Source organism: Zonotrichia albicollis, chromosome 3, assembly GCF_047830755.1.
Source record: "Zonotrichia albicollis isolate bZonAlb1 chromosome 3, bZonAlb1.hap1, whole genome shotgun sequence".
NCBI classification, from domain to species: domain Eukaryota; kingdom Metazoa; phylum Chordata; class Aves; order Passeriformes; family Passerellidae; genus Zonotrichia; species Zonotrichia albicollis.
This window is the reverse complement of record NC_133821.1, coordinates 66,101,435-66,112,490: the sequence shown is the minus strand read 5'-3', so window position 1 is coordinate 66,112,490 and position 11,056 is coordinate 66,101,435. Positions and strand designations below refer to the sequence as shown.

Here is an 11,056-nt window from a genome sequence, read left to right as displayed (position 1 = left end):
CAGCAGCATTTGACACAACACAGACCCATACATTTAGCTTAGCCTGACCCCTCTGTTTTCATTCTCCAAACTGAGGTTTTTTGGAGTGCTCTTTCTACATTTTAAGTGAATCACAGAATATGTTGAGTTAAGTCAGTGGCTTCCTCAAGAGCTCTTGTCCATTACAAAAACCTTACAGCCTGCAAGGAGACAAAAACATTCCTATGTGACAGCCACAAAGAGCACGTGCTCCATAACCACAGCATGTGCAAAGTAAAGCTCAGGCTGCAGCACAGAAAGAAGCCACAGTTGTACAGCAGGACAAAGGACACAACACCTCTTTCCAATTGCCCACGAGCATTTCTATCTCACACTTTTCAGATAGTGCACTAGGATGTATGGTGGAAATTGGGGGGATGAATATTTTAGTGCAGAAAACTCAAGCAGAAGCCAACATTCACACTCCTCTGAGCTACCAATCCTGCTGGCAAAGGCATTTCTGAGAATGCATGAGCACAAAAGCCTTTCTGCACAGATCATGTGTAAGATATTCCAAAAATTGAATGATGAATGCACGAAAGCTCCTAGGGAAGTAAAACTTGCAAAAAAAAAAAAAAAAGGTTTGAGCTGAATTCATCAAGATCTAAGTTAAAGCCTGATGTGGGGTTTAACTTGGTCTATTCAGCATGTGATTGCAGATCTAGAGCAATTTGTGGAGACTGCCTGGTGGCAGTGTAATAAAACAGGATGCAAGATTTGGACTAAAGAAACATTTATGCAAGAAGAAAATTGTTTAGCTCTCCAACTCTAAAGCCTCTAAAGTCTTTACCATCTGTTTCCTGGTTTGGTTAAGTTTTGGATTTTTACTCTCTCTCCTTTCTGTGCAATGAGCACCACGACTATGGAGCCCGTTGCTTGTAAAACAAGCCCTGCTTATGAGGAAGGAAAAGCTATTGGCTCATTGATTAGCACAAAATTAGTATAATACCCTCAGTACTGTGTTCACCTCTACTGGTCATCCAGAATTCAAACACTGATTAATTTAATTGTCCATGAATACTAGAGGAAACATATGGCTTGGAGAATTTTCCTGCACTCTGTCTCTAAAAGTCATTAGTGTTCATTTTTATGTCCTATTTCCTCTCACACATTACCATCCAAAAAAGGACTTCTTTTTTTTGCAATGGTTATGTAAGAGAAATCAAAGGTATTGGCTTTCATGCATTCTACAGACTTCAACAGAAGCCTGCTCAATATTCCAAAAGTGCACGATCCACACTATACATATATGCAGTACTAACAGTACTAAATATTATTTTCCGTTTTTGTGGGATTTATGATCTTTTCCAATTAACTGCATTGTTTTTCCACCATGAGAGTGTTTTCAGAGTATTGTGGAGTACTGTACCATGGCAGGACATCTGGAAATTACACGGTACTCATTAGGGAAGTCAGCCTAGGTACAGTTTTTGAGTAGATAGATGCACGTACCTTCAACATCAAGAGATGAGCCAAGTTTCTGTATAATAGCAGAATTTTTTGCAGGTTAGGCCAGAAGGATATCAGCTGTGATTTATTCCTAGATCTCTGGGAGTTTTTTTTACCCCTAAACTGTAGAGCATCCTCTATATTCACTACACACAATAAGAGGTTAAGTATAATGGCCGCCATTCATTGCTTAAGTACAGAAAACACAACACTGAAGATGAGCAGAACTTCCATTTTAAAAGTCTTGTTTGGACAACACCTTTGAACAGTTCAGCCTTTTTGAGGCTGGACTACACTACACCACAGAGGCCACAACATGGCAGCTTCAGCCCTTTTCTCGGAGGCAGGAGCAAACTGTGTCAGGGTTTGGCTGCACAGCAGCAGTTCATGTCTAGCACAGACTGCCATCTCGGGCAGTGGAGGAGAGTGGCACAAGACAGACATGTCTGCTTTGATCAGAAAGGGCGAAACCAGCCTCTCCAGTCATTAGTGAGTCACAATCAAGCACAATTAATTGAGAAGTGAACGAAACACTCTTCGTGGGGCTGTACTACAATTTCATCAGCTCGTTGCAGCAGAATGGTGACATCTTCACAGACAGAATTACAGTGTGTTTTTAACATCCTGTTATCACATGTGATCCCTGCCCCAGTCCTGAGTGCAAACTAGCATTTAACTCCCTTCCTTCCCCACCAATCATTAAATACAAATCCTTCTTTTCAGCAAGACCGAAGGAGTAGAGGCTATCAGCAATGTATCATCTACAAAAATAGTTAGTCTTATAATTAGAAGGTAATACAAAATCTTATTTTCTTTTCATTTGACTAAGCTGTGCCCAATACTTCCATACAGGAAGGTACAAACTCTATCTGTTTAAATGTAAAAACATATACAACTATATTTGACATTTAAATAACTTTAAACACAACTGTTTGCATACTAACAATCTTATGTACATTCCTTCTTAAACAATACCTCTTTAATATCCTCCTCTTTTGTTAAACAAGTTTTATTTTCCTCCCAAAATACCCAAGGCTACTTTAAAATTCTGGAGGGGTAAAAATTAGAGCTATATAGAAAATAGCAAGATGTCTTACAATTGTAGTGTATGATAGCACATATTTTTCATAAAAACAACATATCATTCAAAAACTGAACCACTGTAAAAGTTCTCATAAGTCCAACAGGACTGTCTTTCAAGGTTACTTTGGTTAACAGCAAGTCATTCTTAAAAAATTAAGGAAAAAAATATATATTCTTTCACCACCTCTACAGATGCATTTCCTTGGCTTGTTGTAGCAATCCATATACCTTTACAGATGAGCATTGCAGTTGTTCAGTGCTCCTTATTTGTACTGTGATTTCAAATAAAATAGATTATATATATATAAGGTTGGATTGATTTATAATTAAATTAGTCCAACTTCCTAAAATCTCTGAATAAGAGAACTCTCTTCCGAAGACTTCATAGGAACTCTGGATATCAGAGAAAGAGTGGTAACACCACTAATTCTTCCTTGCAAGGTTGATCTCATGCAGTACTTGAAACAGCATCACCAAGTTGCATGAAACTGCTGTTTCCCTGCTTATTTTCCCAGTCAGGAGAGTGACAGCTTCTGTGAGCTCTTCATACTCTGACACCCTGCCAGTTGCACCAGCCTCTGAGCATTCAGACAACTAAAGTGCCACTGGACTTCACAGTAATGCAATGTTTTCCTCTGAGCCATTACACATTTCCCAGGTCACTTGTGGCCTCTACCTCACTGAAATTTTACTCATTTCCATGGAAATAAATGCCTTCAGTTTTTGGCCAGGAAGAGGAACTTGATCTGTCCTCCCTCCTTGCACTATGAAACCCTCTGATCCATGAAAAATGACAAGCAAAAAGGCTAAAGTGTGAGATTCTCCAGGAACAGAATACTGCATTAGTCAGTGTGTGTCAGTTAGGCTGCAGAGTAGGGAAGTGTGACCGACGAGCAAAGGCACTTGGTGACAGCGCTGGGGACAAGTCAGTGAGTCAACAGCTTCAGTCTGGTGAACCAATTGACCAGCAGCGAGGGCTCTGCCGAGGAGGATTTCGTGGATGATGTGACCGATGATTTTTTAGCACCTTCCTCTTGGAAAGGAATTGTTGCACTGTTGTGGAGGTCTGTGTTCATAAAGCACCTGCTGCCCCGAATATAATCCGTTCCCCTCACTAACTGCTTGTCAGACACCGGCCTGGAGAGCGGGTGCTGCGTGCAGGGGCTTTCCTCAATGATGGGGGGTATCCTTTCATTGCTGAAGTACCTGCAGAGGACATCTTCACCTGTACAAACAGGAGGGGGAAAACCAATTATTGCTGACTTCCAAACCCTCCATTAACATTTTCTATTTTTATAAAAGTATTCTGGTTACACTTCAAATACCTAGATCTGGGGTTTTGTTCATAAAACACCTGGACATAAGCAGCTATCAATAGATTCACAGCTTTTTGCATCTTTAATGTTTTTTAAGTGACACAATAATGAAATAAATCTATACACAGAGGAGACAGATACCATTTGACTGTTATATTCCAGATTCACACACACCAAAAATGATGATACAGACTACTTTCACCAAATCATTATCATAGGTGATATTTAACAATCTTCTTCTAATGTGTTATTCAAAATGCTGAAGAGACCAGAGTTGAATCCATAAACTTCTCAGTATAGCTCATGGGTAACTTAAAAGCTACTAACATTACTTTGGACAAGAGAAATTAATTTTGCAGGTGAAGATATAAGCACTTCCCTCCCTGATTTTGACTAGTGATTCATGATGCTTTCTCTGTTTTAACTCTTCCCCAGACACCTGACCAAGGCAGCTGCTGCTAAAGAATTCCTGCTAGACTAGGCAGGCCTTTGGTTCTGATCCAACACAGCTTAAGCTTAAGCCTGCAGCACTTAAGTACATTTCAAGCATTAAAAAAAGGCAACACAAAACCAAAGGCAAAACCAACCAAAACACCACACACAAAAACCAGCCCTGCCACCTGGTGATCGCTCTGTTAGTATCCCTCCAGGCTGATGCTTCTTGTTATCAACTTCTACTTTTACATAAAAATAATAGAATCCAGCTTTGATTTTACCTACAATTAGACATTAGCTTTCATAACTGATTCCAAGAATAAACTAGTCATCCTTATTTCCCACTCTAACAGGACTCAAATAGTCTTTCAAATGCAGAAGAAGGTGGGAAGAGGACAGTGTGGGAAGTAAAAAAAGCCATCCAACTGAACACAAAATGTTATGAGCTTCTGTCTCTCTCCCATTCAGTGATGCCTGCAGAATATGTTCCTTTCTAATAGCAGTAGCAGTAAAAAGCAGCTCCTAAAAGGCCCTACATTTTCCATTTTGTGAACAAGCTTGCTTCTTCAATAGCCTCCACAGTGAGCTAAACAAAAAGACTTAGCACAAAAGTAGTTTCATGATCAGTATTAAATACAGTAGAAAGCGAAGGGGCTGTGTGCAAGAGCAAAATGTGCTATAAAATCACAAGTACAGATCTGCCCTAGTCATTTCAGCTAACTTTTAATGCTCACTACAACTCTGAGGCAGAAGATTTGAGTCCCATCACTGAATAGCCTCAGAAATTTCACTTACCATCTGGCATTTCTGCTAAACCCAATAATTGTCACCTTGCGTCAGTTCAGCAATATGCAAACCACAATCCTCCATTCCTAGTTTAAGCACTTTCATGTGGTTCACCCCAAGGAAATTTTGGAGAGGAAGAGAATGAGGGATAAAACCTAAAACCTTGCCTTTTCTCCCTGATCCTCGTGGCCTAGAGAAGGGCTCTGCAACTCCTATCCAGCTTCCATCAGCAGGCATTGACAAAGGACGAGGTTTTCCTAGAGACAACATAGAAGGTTACGAGGAGTTACATAAAGTTGAGGAAACCAATATTTAAATTTTTGCTTTCCCAGTTAAACAAAGAAGAGATAAGCAATAAGGAGTTCAAATTGTAGGAAAAAAGAATATCTGAAGATAATTCCACCGGTGACATAAGGAATCAGTGTGCTGAGATTAAACAGCTGCCCTCTTGCTCATTTAGAGCAGGAGTGGACATAATGTTATAAGCAAAATACATGTGAAAATGGTGCTCTGTAGCAGCAGACCCCAGCTGAATGACATTCATTAGAGAAATAACAGTGTTTTAAGAGACATTATTTCAGGTACAGAATTTCAGATTCACAATTTGTACAAATGGCCTTAATATCAATCAAGCCCAACATGCAGTTTTCTAAGACAAATCATTTCAGACTGATCAAAGCCCTTATCACAACAGCGATAACAAGAGAGGAATGAACTCACCGTAGGACTGTGTTTTTTCTCTCATTTTGGCTGGCAGGACATTTACTTCCATGGGATACCCAGGCAGCTGATCAGAATCAGCAATAGTGAACCTCCGCCTCCGGCTCTCCTGATCCAGAAAGGAATTGGGAGACTCGGCGCCCTTGGACCCAGGCAGGGGCTGACTGCGTTTGCTGCCTCCTCCATACAAAAAGCTCCCCTTTTCATCTCTGAAAGGACAGGTCACTGCATTAGTGCCCTGAAAGAGTTTAAAGCTACAGACATGAATAGGTCTGAAAGATGCTTCTAGCAGCAAGTCATGCTCGTGACAACTGGCATTGTGCTGCAAACAAGCTGTAAGAAACCCTCAAGAAAGTCAGGTGATAGAAGACTTCATTATATTTAACAAGGAGAAAAGAAAGCTACCCTCCTCATGCTAAATCACTCTTAATGAGCCAGTAATTTAACACACTGAGAAATTTAGAGGCTCCATTCCTCCAAAATCCAAAACATTTTGATAAATGAGACCTTACTGTCCTGAGGGCATCAAAGCCCCTGATTTGCTGCCTGGTCAAATACATAGCTTTGACCCAGGAGTGCTACATAAATTTATCCATCTCTGTATGTGTAATTACCTCCATCTAAGGGTCTCTGCCTTTCAGTCATTATAGGAGTCCAATACCTGTCACTGAATATTTGCCACCTTCTCTCTCCCTCCTTGAGGGTTTCAGTAACAGATTCACAGTGTGTGTATATGTGTGTATATATATATACATATATGATTTTGATTAAATTCTGCAAGTACTTTTGGAAGAGAAGCTACCCTTTAAGTTAAGATTTGCCTGGAGGATTTTTCCCTTTCTAGATGCTACAATCTTATTGCTTGAAGCAACCATTAGCCAAGTCAGGCATGAAAACACATAGCTGACTGCCTAAGCACACATACACCCCAGTGTTCATAGCAGTTCCTGGACAGCACATCCCACTTGTCCAGCTCTCCAGCAAGAACAATGCTACAAGCTCAGCGAACAGGAAGGAGCAATTTATGGAGATGCAGAGACCAAAAATTGCACTCAAGTGTTCCACCAGAAATGTATATATGTGGAGAGCTCTGCTACACCACCATGTGGAGACTGTGCCATGGGCAGGGAAACCAAACACTGCTCTCTGACTCCCAGTGTGGAACAGAGGAGATCTGTGCCAGGAAGGGAAGAGAACAGGATGTTGAGGGGGAGAAAAAAGCAACCATCATACAAATGCACCATAATTTCAAGAGAAAAGCAAAACATGCAGAGGTCAAAATAAATGACCAAACAGAAGGCAAAAGAATTGCCCTTTCTCCTCTTCCTGCCTGTCATAGCTTCCCACATTTGATTTCTTTAAAAGTCAAGACGCCGTTCCCTTTCCATCCATCATCCAGGATGAATCTTAAATCTCATATTGTGATTTCTGTCCTTTTCAACAGGGATTCAGGTCTAAAGGCATTCAAAGCTTGATATAATTTTGTGTCTCTTTAGGAAAGATAAACAAATTGAGCACATGGACATAATTCACCAATGTGCTTGAGATATTTAATGATTTGAAGAAACAACTAAGGCATTCATCTGCTAAATCTACATGCTTGTTATTCTGCCAAAAGATTTAAAGATTTGAGGGTATTTTAATAAGAACTGAGCATGTGTAACCATAAAAGCAAGGCAAAAGCAGGTCAAGGTGGGTCCAACTTCAGTAAAGAGACTCTACCTAAGCAAGCCCCTGCCCCAGTCCTGTCCCAAAAACTGCAGTAATACCACCTCTGTCTCTCTATCAGCCCTTACATGGCAGGAGGCAAGTGCCCTCCCACAAGGCCTTCAGCAAAAGGTGACAGTTTCTGTGCTGGGCTACCTACATGTACCCTAAAATGTCAGGGAAGGCCAGGAAGCACACCAGCCTTTCACATCTTGCCTGGAAACGCTTTTTTCCATCACATTCCCAGATCAGCTGGCAGGGTTCTGGCATAAGTCAACATGGACTTGAGAAGAAACAACAGTCAGCCTTACCATATACACTGCTCTTCCTCCCACTGCATATACAGGTCTGCATTTTTATAGCTTACACCACAGGATAAAAAAATAAGAGTTGATGTATTGCCTCTCCCTTCCCTTCAGTGGGAACATATTTGTTTTAAACAACTTGCAAGTTTAAAAATTTAACGTGATAGGTGTCATTTAACGTGACATTCTTTTCCATCCTAACTCCCACAACAGTTACTCAACTTGCTAAAAAAGAAAAAATCCAACAGTGAAAAATGTTAGGGGCCAAAAATTACTTCTTGCTGTGTGTAGTTGGATTTAAACAGAGTCAGAAACATAACTCCACAACAAAACCAGAGGTGACATTGGTGTCATGTTCTGGGAACAACTCTGCTCTCTGTGGCACACAATCTTCCAGTAATAAAATCTATTACAATCCTAGTAGTATACACATTTAAGCATAAGTTCAAGCAATCCAACTCATTTAGGCAGCTAGAAGAAAGTTTGAGATCTGCAGCTTCCTCAAGCTAATCTGCACAGAGCTCTAACAGCAAGCCAGCTCAGAAACAAGTGCAGTGAAGGAGGTTTGTGTGAGTGGTGCAGGTTTGTTTGCATACCGAGGAGAATACGGAACAGCTGGTGGAGGGGGTATGTACAGATCCAAAATGGCTGGCTTCTCCTTCTTCAGTGAGGTATCCACGGTGCTTTCTGGCGACTGAGTTGAAGCTGGTGAGGGACTGGTCTGAAATGTTAAACAGCTATCAAACATCTGAACACTCATATATCATTAACAAAAAGATAACTTAATAATCAATAGCACCATTTTCATCCCCTAGTGAACTACTATCTCTGTGATATATGGACACTTCAAAAACTCTTAGAGTTCACATTTTCCTCCACCCCCAGTCTTGGCTAGCTTTACAGGCCCTCCCACAGAAGTCCTATCATGGGTAATGCATTGCTCAAGCATATTTTGCTCTTTCCAGTTCTATTTTTCGGGTAAATTCCACAGACAAAAAAAGCAACTGAGACAAAACCCCCTCTTCTATATTTAGATGTGTTAAAAGAAAGCAATTTGTTTAATACAGATATGATTAGCAAGCCTTGTGAAGCTGCATTATGCTACCTTTATTCCATACACTCCAATGCCTGGAGCTCAGACAGGAATATAGTGAAGTTCACCATAGACTGAATCAATGGATATAAGGACCAGGGAAGCAAATTAAAAATACATTTGGCATTGCTCATCTTTGCACCTCACTTCTATAAATTCTCAGCACTTTTCTAGGTTCCTGTCTGCCTATAGGAGAGAAAAGGTTTCAAAGACCTTTCTTCTCCAATCATTCCCTCCCCTAAGGAAGCACTGCTGGGCACAGCCTATAAGCCAGCCCACCTCAGCTCTTCACACTGAAGCACATGTCAGGCACAATGCCACAAAAACAGGACACATGCACTGGAGAAAGGAAGGATGAACAAGTAGTCACGCATACATCTACCCAATTTGAAAGAAATCTGCCTTCATGGATATTTGTGATAGCCACCAGCATTTCACAGGTTTAAATTACCCCCATGGCTGTAGGGAGACCTGTATCACAACAGGAGGAGGAAGGGGAACTTTCCCTAGTTTTATTAATTTCAGATAATTAGTTTAAATTCAGTTAGGTTGGTCACTCCTGCAAGCATTAAGCCGCAAGTTTCCTGATGCAACACTCCATTCCTCAACATGGTTATTTAAGAATTATTAACATCACTTTCTCTGCCTGCTCAGTACCCAATCTGTGAATTGCCCAACAACCAAATCTTATTTAAACAAGCAGTTTAAATAATTTTTTGAAAAGACCACTCTTTCTCCCCCTTCACTAGCCTAAAAAGAGGAGAAATATATGGAATAGTCTTAAGCTATTTCAGCAAAAACATATTACTGTGATAAACAGAGAAAGCATTTATTTATTGCTCCACGCTGATGAATTCCATACATATCAGCAGTTTCGCCTCAGATAAGTTCTCCCAGCGGCACACAGACTGATTCAAATATTCAGCACACCTAGTCCCTTTGTGTACCAAGAGCGCATTATCTGCTAGCAAGGAAATAGGGAAAAAAAAACCACCCAAAAAAACCAAACCACATTTTCTTTTTTGTTCCATAGGAGGACAGCCATTTCACCTAACCTGCCTTGACATATACCCAAGCATTTTGGGGCATTTCTAAGATTTTTCTTTTTTTTTCACAGCTGCTACCAAGGCATTGCCATCCTGAGATGAGAGTGGAGCTGGCAGGCTCTCACCTGCACCAAGGGTGGTTTCCAGCGCAGGTTCTTCAGAGGAGCAGGAGTGAAATGAAAAGAGCCAGTAGGACGTTTCTTAAGCAGCAGCCTAACTCCAGCAGGATTCTCTCGCAACTTTGCCACCAGATTTTTTAGTTGCCATCCAACCTGGAAGAGAAGAAAGACATCTTTTATTCAGCATTTCTTTTCTGAAAACAAATAAACAAGAAAAACCTAAACCTCCCAAGTTAGACAGCTTGTTTTGGCATGAACCTAGAAGAAATAAGGGATTCCAAAAAAGCCATCTTAAGAATGAAAAAAAAAAAAAATGGAAAGTTCTTTTTTTGCAAGGTTTTTCATTTTCTTTCCAAGTTCTCTAATTAAGATGTAAACTAAATACTAAGATATCAAGCAGTGCTCTTTATACCCAAGTTTCAGTCCTAGACACATGGATATGCTCAAATTGACTAACACAGGGATTCACAGTGAACTATTTTGTCATGTTTCTTTCTCACATTGAAAGGCATTGCCTAATGTGCTAAGCAAAAATGCAATCATTATATCCAGGTTCCCAGGAGCAAATGACCGGACAATCATTTGCAAATTATTGGGGTGCATTTTAAGCTCTTTATCTGCATTTCAGTGGATTGTAACGAGACATTTTAAACAGGTCTTAAATGAAACATGAATTATTTTAATATTGTGCATAAAGCATTTTAACATGAAATACTGTATATTTATCAAAATATTGCAAATAATAAAATTTATATTGAAAATAAAATGCTAAAAAGCCTCAAACATCAGAACTGCCTCCTGACCCCATCCATTCAGCCCCTGTGGTGCACAGCAAGCATAAGGGGAGTTACTCACCACAGTTTGCCTATTAACCTGGATCACTTCATCACCAGCATGAATCTTCTGGGAGCGATCAGCAGGGGACTGCAAAGAGGAAAACAAGAGTCATGTGCTGGATCAGGTTTCCCTCTGTCCCAAA

At 40.3% G+C, this 11,056-nt stretch overlaps 1 protein-coding gene across 2 annotated transcripts in view; it reads right to left on the bottom strand.

The window, feature by feature from the left end:
- Nucleotides 1-710: 710 nt before the first annotated feature.
- The window catches only part of CNKSR3 (CNKSR family member 3), a 52,056-nt gene continuing 41,710 nt past the window's right edge, over nucleotides 711-11,056 (bottom strand). For both annotated transcript variants that reach the window (XM_074537703.1, XM_005488119.4), the window contains 6 exons: nucleotides 10,933-11,001; nucleotides 10,084-10,230; nucleotides 8,416-8,540; nucleotides 5,808-6,016; nucleotides 5,255-5,344; nucleotides 711-3,775 (listed from right to left, as the gene is read on the bottom strand). In XM_074537703.1, the coding sequence (XP_074393804.1) occupies nucleotides 3,477-3,775; nucleotides 5,255-5,344; nucleotides 5,808-6,016; nucleotides 8,416-8,540; nucleotides 10,084-10,230; nucleotides 10,933-11,001 (939 nt within the window). In that variant the 3' untranslated portion in view covers nucleotides 711-3,476. The remainder of the gene's footprint in view (nucleotides 3,776-5,254; nucleotides 5,345-5,807; nucleotides 6,017-8,415; nucleotides 8,541-10,083; nucleotides 10,231-10,932; nucleotides 11,002-11,056) is intronic.